At 48.0% G+C, this 16,242-nt stretch overlaps 1 protein-coding gene across 1 annotated transcript in view; it reads left to right on the forward strand.

Moving 5' to 3' along the window:
• The window catches only part of KIF5A (kinesin family member 5A), a 34,124-nt gene extending 20,635 nt beyond the window's left edge, over positions 1 to 13,489 (forward strand). The window contains exons 14-27 of the mRNA XM_025401446.1: positions 1,917 to 2,105; positions 2,474 to 2,591; positions 2,921 to 2,985; positions 3,103 to 3,212; positions 3,586 to 3,687; positions 4,540 to 4,600; positions 4,831 to 4,902; positions 5,061 to 5,165; positions 7,814 to 8,030; positions 8,273 to 8,426; positions 8,728 to 8,810; positions 9,437 to 9,464; positions 9,934 to 10,048; positions 11,060 to 13,489. Of these exons, the coding sequence (XP_025257231.1) occupies positions 1,917 to 2,105; positions 2,474 to 2,591; positions 2,921 to 2,985; positions 3,103 to 3,212; positions 3,586 to 3,687; positions 4,540 to 4,600; positions 4,831 to 4,902; positions 5,061 to 5,165; positions 7,814 to 8,030; positions 8,273 to 8,426; positions 8,728 to 8,810; positions 9,437 to 9,464; positions 9,934 to 10,012 (1,383 nt within the window). The 3' untranslated portion in view covers positions 10,013 to 10,048; positions 11,060 to 13,489. The remainder of the gene's footprint in view (positions 1 to 1,916; positions 2,106 to 2,473; positions 2,592 to 2,920; positions 2,986 to 3,102; positions 3,213 to 3,585; positions 3,688 to 4,539; positions 4,601 to 4,830; positions 4,903 to 5,060; positions 5,166 to 7,813; positions 8,031 to 8,272; positions 8,427 to 8,727; positions 8,811 to 9,436; positions 9,465 to 9,933; positions 10,049 to 11,059) is intronic.
• The last annotated feature ends 2,753 nt before the right edge of the window (positions 13,490 to 16,242 follow it).

A 16,242-nucleotide genomic window follows, 5' to 3' on the forward strand; every position in this document is an offset into this window, starting at 1 on the left:
AAAAAAAAAAAAAAAAAAATTCTAAAGGGTACTGAATAAAGAAGCAATGGAGGCCAGGCATGGTGGTTCACGTCTGTAATCCCAACATTTTAAGAGACTGAGATAGGCGGATCACTTGAACCCAGGAGTTCATGACCAGCCTGGGTGACACAGTGAAACCTTATCTTTACAAAAAATGCAAACAATTAGCGGGGCGTGGTGGCACATGCCTGTAGTCCCAGCTACTTGAGAGGCTGAGGTGGGAGAATCACCTGAGTATGGGAGGTTGAGGCTGCAGTGAGCCATGATTGAGCTACTGCACTCCAGCCTGGGTGACAGAGCCAGACCCTGTCTTAAAAAAAAAATAAAAAAAATGAGGCTGTACACGGTGACTCACGCCTGTAATCCCAGCACTTTGGGAGCCAAGGCGGGCAAATCACCTGAGGTCGGGAGTTCGAGACCAGCCTGACCAACATGGAGAAACCCTGTGTCTACTAAAAATACAAAATTAGCCGGGTGTGGTGACTCATGCGTGTAATCCCAGCTACTTGGGAGGCTGAGGCAGGGGAATCGCTTGAACCCGGGAGGCAGAGGTTGCAGTGAGCCGAGATCGCACCACTGCACTCCAGCCTGGGCAACAAGAGCGAAACTCCATCTCAAAAAAAAATAATAATAATAATTGGGAGGCCAAGGTGGGCTGATCACGAGGTCAGGAGATCGAGACCATACTGGCTAACACAGTGAAACCCCGTCTCTGCTAAAAAAATACAAAAAATTAGCCGGGCATGGTGGCGGGTGTCTGTAGTCCCAGCTACGCAGGAGACTGAGGCAGGAGAATGGCGTGAACCTGGGAGGCGGAGCTTGCAGTGAGCAGAGATGCACCGCTGCACTCCAGCCTGGGCAACAGAGCGAGACTGCGTCTCAAAAAAAAAAATAATAATAATAATAAAAAGAAGTAGCAACAGAGCAGTGTTTACAGCAGCAGTTAGAGGTGGGGCAGAGATACAGAGTTAAGAATGAAATATGCAAATCTGTGGGTGTGAGAATAATCTGGGTGATTGAGCAGATCAAAATAAAATCATGTTGCTTTATAAGATTTATTTATAAGTGGGGGACTGTCAGAATTGGATTTTTTTTTTTTTTTTTTTTTGGTGACGGAGTCTTGCTCTGTTGGCCAGGCTGGAGTGCAGTGGTGTTATCTTGGCTCACTGCAACCTCCGCCTCCTCAGTTCAAGTAATTCTCCTGCCTCAGCCTCCCTAGTAGCTGGGACTACAGGCACACACCACCACTCCCGGCTAATTTTTTGTATTTTTAGTAGAGACAGGGTTTCACCATATTGGCCAGGCTGTTCTCGAACTCCTGACCTTGTAGTCCACCCACTTCGGCCTCCCAAAGTGCTGGCATTACAGGCATGAGCCACCGAGCCCAGCCCAGAATTGAATTTTTTTTTTTGAGATGGAGTCTCACTCTGTCGCCCAGGCTAGAGTGCAGTGGTGATCTCAGTTCACTGCAACCTCCGCCTCCTGGGTTCAAGCGATTCTCCTGCCTCAGCCTCTTGAGTAGCTGGGATTACAGACATGTGCCATGATGCCTGGCTAATTTTGTATTTTTAGTAGAGACAGGATTTCACCACCATGTTGGCCAGGCTGGTCTTGAACTCCTGACCTCAAGGTGATCCACCCACCTCGGCCTCCCAAAGTGCTGGGATTACAGGCGTGAGCTACTGCACCCAGACAGACTTGGATTTTTAAACGCAGGCAGAGGAATTTAACGTGAAATGCCAGTGATAGAGAGCTGCTAAAGGTCGTTTGGAAAATACCAATCCCATTTGAGTCCCTGCATACGTGGGTGTGTGTGGGTAGGTAAAAGGTGGGAGGGAACGGATAAAGCTTCCCAGCAGCCAAGAAGCATCTCTTCCTCCTTTACTCACCCTTAGCCAGTGGAGATCAGTGGGGCCATCGAGGAGGAGTTCACTGTGGCCCGACTCTACATCAGCAAAATCAAGTCAGAAGTCAAGTCTGTGGTCAAGCGGTGCCGGCAGCTGGAGAACCTCCAGGTGGAATGTCACCGCAAGATGGAAGTGACTGGGCGGGAGCTCTCATCCTGCCAGCTCCTCATCTCTCAGGTGAGTGCCTAAGTTTGAGAACCTTCAGATGCCATGGGAGAAAGAAGGCTATCCTGGGGTTATGGCTAAAACTCCTAACACCCAGGTGGGTGTCAAAAGTTCTGGGGTCAAGTGAAAGCAAGGACAGAAAAGCTGGGGTGGCAGGGGTGCAGATCAGGGCCAAAAAAGTAAAGGCTCAGGGCGGGTACTGCCCCCTGAGCCAAGGGAGCTAAAGGAAGAGCCCCATAGGAATGGCCCCCAACCCTGCACCCTCATAGGAAGTGTAGCAGGAGGGAGGGCTGCGAGCAGAGCTGGGGTTGGAGATCTGTGCGGCCTGGGGTTGTGTTCTTTGCTCCATCTTCTTCCTCTCACCAACTTTCTCCCACCAGCACGAGGCCAAGATCCGCTCACTTACGGAATACATGCAGAGCGTGGAGCTAAAGAAGCGGCACCTGGAAGAGTCCTATGACTCCTTGAGTGACGAGCTGGCCAAGCTCCAGGCCCAGGGTGAGGTCTTCTTACTCCTCCATCCCACCATCCAGGGCAGAGAAGTCAGAAACATCAAAAGAAATCACCCCAGTGATCACTCACTCAAAGCATTAGCTTGAAATCATGGATGCCAACTCATATATTAGCCAAGATTTTGCATGTAGCTCATTTTACATGAACCATACACCCTTGTTCTCTGTTCCTGCTATATCAAATTGGACAGTCCTAACACAGAAGAACACCCCTGTGGGCCCATCCCCAGTCCTTCCCGGAGTTCTGGTCACAACATGAAGTTCTTTCTGAAAGAAGTAGGTTTGATGTCAGGTGTCTTCCCCTCTTTCCCTTAGAAACTGTGCATGAAGTGGCCCTGAAGGACAAGGAACCTGATACCCAGGATGCAGATGAAGTGAAGGTGAGTGGGGAAGGTGTCAGGGATAGTTGGGGCCTGGTGTGGTGAAAGCTGTGCTGGCTCTCACAGAGCTTGTTTCTGGGAGTCTGGCCTTTGAGCTTGGGGTGGGATTGTTTGCAGAAGGCTCTGGAGCTGCAGATGGAGAGTCACCGGGAGGCCCATCACCGGCAGCTGGCCCGGCTCCGGGACGAGATCAACGAGAAGCAGAAGACCATTGATGAGCTCAAAGAGTAAGGGTTCCCAAGGGCGACTCCAGCCCCTCCCAGTCCTGTCACCTTGCTGTGCCAACTCACATGTCCCCTCTGGATCTGATTCTTTAACATCCGTGTGTCATTCCCTCAACAATGCCACAACTTTGTAGCCCCACCTCAGGAGATAACATGGAATAAGGACTAGTCCCTATCCTTGAGGCTCCCAGGATTAGAGAGGTCAGGTTTCCTGTGGAGATGGTGGCCTGAGTCTGCCCCTGGTGTCTGAAACTGGACACATCAATTCTAACTGGACTCACTCGTTCAAGAAGGAAGATGTTTGAAGAGCTGGTCTTCCCTTCCCCCTCATTAACATCTTTTTCCCCTCTCTCCATTACCTCCTGATGCTCTGTAGCCTAAATCAGAAGCTCCAGTTAGAGCTAGAGAAGCTTCAGGCTGACTACGAGAAGCTGAAGAGTGAAGAACATGAGAAGAGCACCAAGCTGCAGGAGCTGACGTGAGTGGCATGGATTTGCCTGTAAGCCCACAGCCTTGTAAGCTCAGAACTGCGAACTCAGACATGCTTGCAGAGGCAGGATACACACGCAGACATGTTGGGGTGACTCGTGGGAAAAATATGATGGGGTAGGGAAGGAACAAAAAGGACACCCTCAGCAATGACTGCCGTTGAGTATTCACAGTATGGAAGGAGGTTTATGATGTTCTATTCAGTGTAAAATGCAGATTACAAAACCATATGCATGGTATGATCCCATAAAATGGATACATGGATATATAGGCATAGAAAAAAGAGTCTGGAAAGATGGACACTAGAAGGTTAATGTTGGTTTGATCTGTGAATAGTAGAATCATAGGCTTTTTATAAAAACTCGGCTTATCTCTCTCTTTAAAATTATTTTCTAATTTTTGCACAGCAAACATGAGTAACTTGTGTAATAAACAATAATAGGCTGGCTGTGATGGCTCACACCTGTAATCTCAGCACTTTGGGAGGCCGAAGCAGGTGGACTGCTTGAGCTCAGTAGTTCAAGACTAGCCTGGGCAATGTGGCAAAACCCTGTCTCTACTAAAAATACAAAAATTAGCTGGGCATGGTGGCATATGTCTGTGGTCCCAGATGCTTGGGAGGCTGAGGTGGGAAGGATCCCCTGAGCCCAGGAGGTTGAGGCTACAGTGAGCCATGATTGTACCACTGTACTCTATCTAGCCTAGGTAACAGAATGAGACCCTGTTTCAAAAAGGAACAATAATAGTAATACTTAAATGGAGATAAAAGTAATAGAGGAAGAGGCAGGAGGAAGGAGAGTCCTGAGAGATCTTTCCATTTCCCTTATTTCTCTTGCTACAGATTTCTGTACGAGCGACATGAGCAGTCCAAGCAGGACCTCAAGGGTCTGGAGGAGACAGTTGTGAGTGGTTCCCTTCTGTGCCAAATTCACAGGACTGGGGAGTGGGAAGGCTTCATTTCTTCCTAACCCTATTCCTCCTGCCCTTTTTCAGCCATTCTGTAGCATAATCAAGACACATTTTTTGCTAAAGGATGAGTGACTCACTATAGAAACTGGAGGTTCCTATAATTCTGGAGGAATAGGACAGACCTGGTATCTGGCTATTCCCAATTTTTCATCATTCTTTCCAGGCCCGGGAACTCCAGACCCTCCACAACCTTCGCAAGCTGTTCGTTCAAGACGTCACGACTCGAGTCAAGAAAGTGAGTACTGTCCTTGGGGTCTTATCAGCCCCCACATCCTCCTCCCATCCTTAGGTTTCTCCCTCCCCTGTTGCCCCCCATGGGACTGGCTTGGCCTGGTCTTGGTGGGATCTGTTTGGCCTTGGGACAGCTGCGTCTTTCCTTCTATCTGTTCTCAGAGTGCAGAAATGGAGCCCGAAGACAGTGGGGGGATTCACTCCCAAAAGCAGAAGATTTCCTTTCTTGAGAACAACCTGGAACAGCTTACAAAGGTTCACAAACAGGTAAGAGGCTGCTGAAGGAGTGAAGAGAACTTTTGAGGCCAGGTACCTAGGATACCAAATCCTCAGAGGCCCCTTGGATTCAGGAAAATCTAGTTGCATTTTTTCCTTACTGTTCGCTTTTACTTTCCCTACTAATCCCTTCTTTATACAATATTTGGTCCACTTTTACCTTGTTCTTTGTTTCATGCCTGTATTCCCTTCTCAAAGTTTCTAACCCACCTCTGCTCAAAGTGGAATTCCCTAGGCCTACCTTGGAGGGAGAGGTTGAAACTGACAAAGTCATGGACTGTACATATACAGGAGGGAAACTGGTTAGACATTACCCAGAGATGGAAGGCAGGGAGATGAGAAGAAGCAAGGGAGTTGGGCTTCTCTCCTGGAGAGAACTCCATCGTCTAGGTCTGGGGCAGGCATGCAGGGACATTAAATGATGTCCCTGGCCAGGCACAGTCGTGCACGCCTGTAGTCCCAGCACTTCAGGAAGCCGAGGCAGGCGGATCACTTGAGCACAGCAGTTCAAGACCAGCCTGGGCAACATGGCGAAACCCCACTTCTACAAAAAATACAAAAATTAGCCGGATGTGGTGGTGCACACCCATAGTCCCAGCTACTTGGGATGCTGAGGTAGGGTGATTGCTTGAGCCCAGGAGGTAGAGGCTGCAGTGAGCTGGGATCATGCCACTGCACTCCAGCCTAGGTGACAGAGTGAGACCCTGTTTCAATTAAAAAAAAATGATGTCCCTGAGATGGTCCAGCCAGCCCCTGGTTGGGGCCCCAGTCAAAACTCCTGTGTATTAAGTTGCTGCCTCTCTGTCCCACTCCTTGCTGCTGCGGTTCTTTAGGTGGATGACTGGGTTTCAAAGGTATGGGGTGGGGAGGCAGAAGGGCAGTCCAAAGGAGTCAGGACAGGAAATGTTTGGTGTGTGCTGGGCAGGGGCACTCTCACTAGCACTAACTATCTGAGCCTTGAAGACAGGCTCAGCAAGCTGTCAACGGGTCCTTTTAACTAATTCATAAAATAAACCCTAACCTATACTTCATTCCTTTCCTTTCAAATCTACCTTAAGATTCCATTTAAACTTACATTCTCACTAGCCTAGCACTTAAACTTCTTTTCCTCCCAGTATAATGCCCAGCCTATATAGTAAATATTCAGTACTTTTTTTTTTTTTGGTAATGAATCCCAAACCTGTGCCCAGTGATAATATACAGAGTTTATTTATTTTATTTAGGCCTGCAGAGGGCTTTGCTGCGATTTTTTTTTTCCTTTGTTTATTATGAAACTGAGTAACAAAATTATAGAAAAGTTGAAAGGCAGATAGGAAACATTTGAAATCAATTCTGTCATTCGATTTTCATTCCTGCATTCACTTTCCCTCTCCATCCAGATCCGTATTATATTGCTTAAAACACACACACACACACACACACACACACACACACACACACAAAGTGTATGTGTGCCACTCTGGGCCTCTCTGCCTATGGGAAAGCCCTGCTCCATGGAGCAAGCCCCCAAAAAATTTTCCACAAAAAAACACAACCACACGCTGTTTCCTTTATCTTCATTGAAGCCTCTGCCTCTGTTCAAAATCCCAAAAAACAAAAATGACTCACCTATAGGATAAATAGAGGACTCACTACAGTTTCCTACCTCAGCAGACACAAGAGTAAAAAGGAAAAGGAGATAAAAACTTCTCAGTTAACAGAATCTTAACAGCCAGGACTATAGCCCTATTATCAATTAAACTAACGTATTGTCACAGCAAAACATTGCTTATACTCCATAAATTGTCCAAATGGAAACTGCATGGAAAAGTTTCTAGCTTGTCCCCTTGAGCCCGCGGTGTTCCCTGCTACGCTGATTTACCCGCTGTCTTCCAAGGCCCTGCTCCTTTTGCAACCTGTAGTGCCCCCAGTCATTGTGTGGAACCTATAAAAAAATCAGGAAGTCTTTTCTGGCTGCAGGGTGGTTGCTACCACGCTGTAGCTTAATTTCATTGGGGGAGGGATAACCCAGGAAGTCCCTGAATGTGAAGGTAATGAGTGCAAATGTTTGCGAGACCTCAAACATTTTCTTTCCTTCCTATGGGGCGGGCTTTGCCTGTCTGTGTGTGTATATCGGGGGCTCCTGAATTCCAGCTTCTGCTCCTGCACTGCAGCTGCCATGCACCCATTCTCCTCAATGCCACAGCCACCAAACTGCTACTGTGCCCCTGCTGCCCCACCTTTGCATGCCCACAAAGCCCTCTCTGGGGAAGGGGGTCCTCATCCCCATGGTTGCCCTGGGGCTATTGGTCTGGCACATGCTGGGAGATGTCGGGGAGGCCAGATGGAGACGGGACAAGGCACTGCCACAAGAGTTCTGGGCTGCAGTGGAGATGGCAGGTTTTACTGCCTAAAAAATTATATAACTTTTTAATGCCTGGCCACCCACCATTCACTCTGGGGGAAGGAATGAGCTGGACAGAACAGTCCATTACATAAAGGCAATGAGGCCTTTTGAGGAAATGACATGGTCTCTGTCTTCTCTGACCCCTGATTTTTCTTTATTCTCTCTCCTCACCCCTGTCCCGTACACTCCTCTGGGTGACTGTCTTGGGTCACTTGCCTTCCTTTCCACTTCTTCCCTTTGGCTTGTCCTATAGCTGGTACGTGACAATGCAGATCTGCGTTGTGAGCTTCCTAAATTGGAAAAACGACTTAGGGCTACGGCTGAGAGAGTTAAGGCCCTGGAGGGTGCACTGAAGGAGGCCAAGGAGGGCGCCATGAAGGACAAGCGCCGGTACCAGCAGGAGGTGGACCGCATCAAGGAGGCCGTTCGCTACAAGAGCTCGGGCAAACGGGGCCATTCTGCCCAGATTGGTGAGTAGGTGTTAGCAGGCAAGGTGGGAGTATCTCCTGAAGCAAATTTAGCAAATTACTAATTGCCAAGCAACTAGATTATTGCTTCTTACATACCCCTAGCCTCATCCCACATCCCCCCAAAAAGTAAAAAAGTGATAATGTTACAAGCAACTCAGTTCAACCCCAGCTAAATGACCTCAGGGACCGGGGCAAATGCAGCATCATAGCCTCCTCATGGTTGTTTTCTTTCTTTATTGCAGCCAAACCTGTCCGGCCTGGCCACTACCCGGCGTCCTCACCCACCAACCCCTATGGCACCCGGAGCCCTGAGTGCATCAGTTACACCAACAGCCTCTTCCAGAACTACCAGAATCTCTACCTGCAGGCCACACCCAGCTCCACCTCAGATATGTAGTGAGTGACCACAAGTGTGGGTTGGAGTCCCACCCAAGGCTCACTGGACCCTGGAAGGCATAGGGTGGGGTCAGTTATTGGTTGTGGCTTAATTATTTTCCTAAACCCTTTCTCAGCTTCATGCCTATGATTAGAAGGTGGGTGTCTGCCCTCCCAGCCTGTGGCCATGTTTGTTGTCCTCTGCTCTCTGGGGATGGGGAAGGCTGAGCAGCTCTATCGCTGAGGGTGAGTGTGGATTAGTGGTCCTCAGACTAATGGAGGGTGGGTGCCAGAGGCTGCCTCTTTCCTCTGCTCCATCCAGCTTTGCCAACTCCTGTACCAGCAGTGGAGCCACGTCTTCTGGCGGCCCCTTGGCTTCCTACCAGAAGGCCAACATGGACAATGGTGAGTGAAAAAGATGGGTAATCCCACCTTTGGGGTCCTCAGGGCTAGTTGAGAGGCATAAAAGTAAGTGACCTTAGTCTACAAAAAACACTAACTGAACCTTTCTGGTGTGCCAAGGCTTCAAATAAAAAAAAAAATACATATAGCCAGGTGTGGTGGCATGCACCTGTAGTCCCAGTTACTTGGGAGGTTGAGATAGGAGGATTGCTTGCGCTCAGGAACTTAAGGCTGAAGTGCACTGTGATTACACCTGTGAACAGCCACTGCACTCAGCCTGGGCTCTAAAATAATAATAATAATACATATGAACAAAAAGTGACCCTTTACCTACAGCCTGACCACTGCCCAGCCCTTTAGGTCTCAGGCTGCCTCGGAGTGAATTCCTCCTATTACCATGCCAATCCCAGCCCTTACCTTCCAGTTCCCTTTTCCTCTCCTTAGTGAGGGGCTGGGGAGACTTTTTCTCAAACAAAATAATGATATAGCTTGGGATAATTAAGGAGAAAGTGTCACAGCTTATCTTTTTCTCTAAGGGATTAAGATGGGAGAGGGTTTGGGCAAACTGTTTCTAACACCCAATCTCCTTTTTTCTTCTAATCCTGTGTTCTCAATGATGATCTCTTCAGGAAATGCCACAGATATCAATGACAATAGGTACAACAGTCCCCACTACCCCTGGGTTCTCTGGGTGGGACTAGAAGAAATGATTAAATTTCCCTTGTGCCCCACTTGGAGGTTCCTGGATCCCTGGGGGAAGGAGGAGGGAGTGAGACTCATTCTTTTCATCACTGTGTTGTCCAGGAGATCCAGTCACTCCCCTGCCTCAGTGCAGAATATCTCCCCTCCTCCAATCCCATCTTGCTTCTTCCTATTCCAGTGATAAGGTCTGGGTGAAAACATCATGGGCATCTGATGACTGGGTTTCTCGCCTACCTTTGGGAGCCTTGTGACATTGGACAAGTCATTTACGTCCCTCTGGCCTTGAATTTCCCTGCATTCCTGTAAAACGCAAATAGTCCCTGCCCTTTGTGATCTCACAGGGATGCTCTCAGAGCAGAGTAACGATGATGACAGGAATACTTTCATTTCTGTGGAGCTGATCATGGTGGGTGTCTTCCTCCAGGAGTGACCTGCCGTGTGGCTATGAGGCTGAGGACCAGGCCAAGCTTTTCCCTCTCCACCAAGAGACAGCAGCCAGCTAATCTTCCACACCCACGGCTGCGTACCTGCACTTTCAGGTAGCGTCAGGCTGCTTCCTCGGACCAGCCTCAGGTTGCTTCCCTTCTTGCTGACAGCCTCTTTGGTTCTCCGGCTGCTGCTTCTTCTTCTTTTTTTTTTTTTACCACCTCAAAACTTTTACTATGTAGTTACCCCTCAACTCCTGCTTTCCCCTGCTGGGGGCTATGCCTGTGCTGCCCCATGTAATCTGGACACTGACCTGCCGTGCCCCCTTTTGCTTTCCCTTAGGCTACAGCGGTAACCACAGTACTGTCTTTGTGCCACTAGGGGTCACTGTCATACGTCCAAAGAAGTGAGCTTGGCCGCTGTAGATGAGAGCCACACAGGGGTGGTAGACCGCAGATCTATCAAGAGACCCTGGGGGGCCATCTCAACCCCACCTATTCCTCCACCCTGAAATAATTTTGGATGGATAGGTGTTTTTGGAACTAAGGCATCTCCAGCTAAGGCGATGTTTGCTTTACGCCTGCACCTGTGTCCCATCCTCCTCCCATCTGTATATGCCACCAGTAAGCTTTAGGAAGCTGCCCACGAAGTCAGTCAGCGCTCCCCTCCCATCTTGCTCAGTGGAGGTGGAAAAGCCCCTCTTTTTCCTCATCTGTCCCCAGGTGTCTCCTTTAGCAGCACAGGAACCTTCTTTGTTCTTGTGTGTCACCAGGTTTCTCACCAAGGTTGCTTTGGGGCCCAGAAGTGGCACAGAGAACATGGCCAGTCTCTTACTGGGCTGAATCTAAGCTGAGCCCTCTCCAGGGGTTTCCCAGAATAGTAAATCGGGCACACACAGACAGAAAAGCCTGAGAAGCAGAGAAGTAGGAATGTGGAAGAGGTGTTGGGGAGGCCTAGGGATGGAGGTGCAAGCCTGGGTTGTGGGGGGCAGTGGTAGGGGGGTCTACTTGTTGGTGTTGAAGGAACAGGACAGTAAACCAAAGTGTGTGCAGATGCCACCTGTTCCTGTTCTCTGGTTGAGCTACAAGCTGGGCCCTCACACCCTCTTTCTCTTTCTTTCCCAGTTTCTAAGAGGGACTGAGGCCTCTTCTCTCAGCATGCTGCAAACCTGTGGTCTCTGATACTAACTCCCTCCCCAACCCCTGTTGTTGGACTGTACTATGTTTGATGTCTTCTCTTACTTACTCTGTATCTCTTTGTACTCTGTATCTATATATCAAAAGCTGCTGCTATGTCTCTCTTCTGTTTTATTCTCTAAGTATCTACTGATGTATTTAGCAATTTCAAAGCATAGTCTACCTTCCTTATTTGGGGCAATAGGGAGGAGGGTGAATGTTTCTTCTTTCTCATCTACTCGTCTCACACTGAGTGGTGTTAGTCACTGAGTAGAGGTCACAGAGATGACAAAAGGAAAAATGGGAGCTAGAGGGCTGTGACCCTTCACACACACACACACACACGCACACACAAACATGCACACACATGCACACACGCACACAAAGCCTTAAGCAGAAGAATGTCTTAGCATCATAAGACAGAGAAATAGACTCTTCCTCCCTCCTCTTTCACATATAGCACAGGGGAAGGTAAAATGGAAGGGCTGCTAATTGAGACATATAATTTTCTTCATACACCCCTCACCTTAATCAAAGGATTCAGGTGTTTACCTCTGCCCTACAAAGTCTGCCTTTTGCCTCCCTCTTCCTGTTTTCCCCTGGACTGAGAAATGGGTTGTTCACGGGACCATTTCCCTTTTTCTTCAAAGCTCCTTTTGATATTCCCTGCCCTAGAGCTTGTGACCAGAACTCAGAGTTGATTTAAAATATTTTGAAAAATGGAGGAGGCAGACTGCTCCCAGCAGTCAGTCAGTGGCTGCTCATCTCTCCATGGAGATGGTTACAGGCAGGTGTAGTCAAAATGATTGATTCCTTAGGTTTGTGGGTGAATAGGCTGGGAAATTTCTGAGTCTTTTTTTTTTTTTTTTTTGGTCACAGTGCCCTCAAGTGGAAGCGATGAGCTGGATTTCTTTCTCATTCCATACTGGGCGGCATGCTCCTCCCATCTCCACCTTTGGTTTGGGGGCTTCCAGCTCACTGGCAAAATCTCTCTCTCTAGTTGCCATCCTTTCAAGCTGGAGTCTGACTTTTCCCCAATATACATTTTTTTTTTTTCTCCACAAAGAGTTCCTTCTCTAATGTCCCCATCTGGTATTAAGTGCACTTTAAAGAAAGGGGCAGGGTGGATTTTCAAGAGGCGGGGAGCTCTAAGGCTTGACCCTGAGGGCTCTTCTCCCAGCCATTCTCAGCCCATATGCAGCACCCCCCACACCGAAGAGGACTATTGTTTTAGTTTCACATGGTCCTTTCCTTCCACATGGTGCTAAGGTGGTTTTCTAGGTAACCGCAGGGATGGAGGTCACTAGCCAGTCCAAACCAGGAGAGAAAGTCTGGTGTCCTGATATCCAGTCTTTTATAGGAGGAAGACCAAGATTCTCCAGCACCTGGGCAGCCTATCACCCAGCTTCTAAGTCAGGAAAGGAAGCTGAGTGGGAATGCCAGCCGGTAAGCGCAGGCTGCACTGGCCCATGACTCCTTCAAGGGAAAGAGGCCCTGCTCCCTTTACCTGCTGAGCTCCTTTTAGCAGTTAGGGAGAACTGCAGGGGGAAAAATACCAGTGGAGTGTGGAATGAATCCAAAGCAGTGATTATTTTTAAATGCTTTTCAAAACAAATCTTACGTAGTACCCCAATATAAAAAATAAAGTAATGCAGACCTGGGCAGTTTGCACTTTCTTTTTTTGGTGGAAGAATCCTCAGGGTCCTTAGGACTGACTGTTCAAAGCCTCCTCAGCGAATGAGCCCTTGAACAGTCCTATGAGACCCTGAGGATTCTGTGGAGTAGTTTGAAAACCATTGTTCTGAGGAAGGCGGTCCAATCTGGCTCCTCGCACTAAAGCTGCAACTCACAGAAAAGAGGGCAACGGTGGGGTAGACAAGCCACGCTGTCTCCAGACCCACTAGGGTAGAAGGAAGGTTCCTGTGGGCCTGTGGACTTAGGCTAATATTTGCTGCCAGCAGGGCACTTAAGAATCCAGGGGGTTTTATGTAATGTTGCCACCACATGGTTCTTTTAAAAACACATAAGAAAATGTGAGGGTGTAGCGCAGATGAGGAGAGAGATGACACAGAGGGAGCAGCCTTCTCTTTAGCAAGATGTAAGGGAAATATAATTCACTTACATAAAAAAGAAACAACACACACGCAAACCCTTCACCAGAAGCTTCACACTACATCCTCCTCCTCCTCCTGCTCCCCACCTTCACCGCATCCCTTTCAGAGCCAGGGTCACTGCAAGGGGCGCCTGGCCTGCCCACTCACATCTGCCAAAATTTTGCATGCCAGCGTGGAAGACAAACCAAACTGCACAACCCCCTGTGTGTATTTACTTGGTGTACATAGATATCTTTAAAATAAAATAAATTCATTGATGACTCTACATTGTTGTAAATATTCTTTATCCCTTCCCAATCTCACTCCCTTCCTTGGATGTAATGGAACTTGATAGAATATATCCTTCCAGATGTTTTTCTATAGACTTAGGCTTGGTTTCTTTCCCACTTGACAATATATTCTGGAGATCTTTTTATGTCAAATTGACCTCATTAAAATATAATTTTTCACATTTATCCTACAGTTCATTCAACCAGTCTACTACTGGTGGATATCTACACTGTTTGTAATTTTTACCAAAAGCAATATCTTGTTCTTTCATTTTTTACCCAGAGCAGCCTCAGTCCTGGCATCAATGCCTTCCCACTCTAGTGTGTCATCATCTCTCCACAGCCAACAGATCAATACTCCTGTCCCAAGATCATCCACTACAGTCACCCTTCCAATCCCCATTTTAAAGCATACTCTACCTCTCTTCTCTGCTCATACCTCAAAGCTTCTCAGATGGAGAAAACTGCACACCCAAAAAACTGGGGCAAATAAAACTGAAGAGTCTACAAACCTACCAGAACATTCGGTGCTGCTCACTTTCCTATCTCCCAGAGCAAGCGTCTACACCCTTTCCACCCTCCTCTCTCAGGCAGCAACTTTGTCATCTAAGGCACTTGAGCCTAAAATTCTTTATCTTCCCCCCTGCCCACATGCACCTACACAATTGCCTATCTGTGTCTGCACATATCCTTTCTTTCTCCCTTCTGACAAGTGATAAATCTCCTTTCTTTAGGCTAAAGTGAATCCCTTCTAGATATTTCATTCTTGAGATACTGATATAGAATCTCAATATATAAATATATAAAATATCTAAAACTGATAAATTGATGGAGACTTGAGGAGTTTGCAGCTTTTTTTTTTTTTTTTTTTTAAGAGTCTTGCTCTGTTGCCCAGGCTGGAGTGCAGTGGCGCGATCTCGGCTCACTGCAACCTCTGCCTCTCAGGTTCAAGCGGTTCTTCTGCCTCAGCCTCCCAAGTATGGGGGACTACAGGCGCACACCACCATGCCCAGCTAATTTTTGCATTTTTAATAGAGATGGGTTTTCACCATGTTGGCCAGGCTGGTCTCAAACTCCTGGCCTCAAGTGACCCGCCCGCCTTGGTGCATCTTCTTTATTAATGCCTGTCTCAGTGATCTCATCTCCTTGTAAGGTCCCTCCCATAAGAGTCCCTCCCTTTACTATGTGTTTCTCTATCTTACTTGTTTTCTTAAAGCCAAATATCCGGAAACCATCCCAAGCGTCACATCCCCACTTCCTCACCCCTCATTCATTCCTTAGCCCACCTTGATCTGCTGCTTGTTCTGCTCAAAACTGCTTTTCCAAATGGCATTAGTTACCAAATACGGTGGACATTTCTCTTGGACAACAGTCCTTGTTTCGCTTCACCTCTCCATGACATATGACACTTCTTCAATCCTTCCTTCTTGAAACTCATCTCCCCTTGGCTTCTGTGACCCTGCTCTCTTGGCTCCCTGTACTTCCCTGGCCACCCTTCCGAGTCTTCCTCCCCAAGTCTCTTAAATGCTGCTCTATCCCAGGGCTCAGCCCTTGGTTCCTTCCTTGCTCTTTCTAAGACATGTCATCCATGCCTGCATATTCCACAACAATTCTTAAATCTGTATCCCCAGTCCAGACCATTCTGCTCAGCTGCGGGAGCATGTGTCCAACTGACCTAAGATGCCTCAAACATATTCCAGACCGAACTCACTTTCCTCTGAATCTGCTCCTTTTCATGTCACCATCGTCTCTTTGATGTCATCATCATCATTAGCCAGAAGCCTTAGACTCACTCTCAATGCCTCTCTTTTCCTTCAACCCCCACATTCAAATGAATTTTCCAAGTTGACATCAAACTGCATCTTTAGATGCCATCCCCTTCTTTCAAACACAGCAGCCACTGCTTTGGTTCGTTATCTGTCCCTGAACTTTTGCAATACTCAAGTCATCCTCCAGGAACATGCCTGAGTGGTCCTTTTTTTTTTTTTTGGAGACAGATTCTTGCTCTGTCGCCCAGGCTGGAGTACAGTGGCAGGATCTCAGCTCATTGCAACCTCCGCCCCCCACCCCCGCCCCCCGGGTTCAAGCGATTCTCCTGCCTCAGCCTCCTGAGTAGCTGGGATTACATGCGTGTGCCACCACGCCTGGCTAAATTTTGTATTTTTAGTAGAGATGGGGTTTCACCATGTTGATCAGGCTGGTCTCGAACTCCTTGTAGGGTCCAGCCCTACGAGGCTTAGTGGGTGTTCTCCCTGTGTGCGGAGACAAGAGATTGTAAGAAATAAAGACACAAGACAAAGAGATAAAGAGAAAACAGCTGGGCCTGGGGGACCACTACCACCACCACCAAGATGCGAAGATGGGTAATGGCCCCGAATGGCTGGGCATGCTGATATTTATTGAATACAAGATTGATAAGGTCAAGCAAATCACGTGATCATGGGACGGGGGCCCTTCCCTTTTAGGTAGCCAAAGCAGAGAGGGAAGGCAGCATACATCAGCATTTTCTTCTATGCACTTACAAGAAAGATCAAAGACTTTAAGATTTCACTATTTGTTCTACTGCTATCTACTAAGAACTTCCAAGAGGAACCAGGAGTACGGGAGGAACATGAAAGTGGACAAGGTGCACGACTACTGAAGCACAGCACCACAGGGAGGGGTTTAGGCCTCCGGATGACTGCAGGCAGGCCTGGATAATATCCAGCCTCCCACAAGAAGCTGGTGGAGCAGAGTGTTCCCTTACTCC

The sequence above is a fragment of the Theropithecus gelada genome, chromosome 11 (assembly GCF_003255815.1).
Source record: "Theropithecus gelada isolate Dixy chromosome 11, Tgel_1.0, whole genome shotgun sequence".
NCBI classification, from domain to species: domain Eukaryota; kingdom Metazoa; phylum Chordata; class Mammalia; order Primates; family Cercopithecidae; genus Theropithecus; species Theropithecus gelada.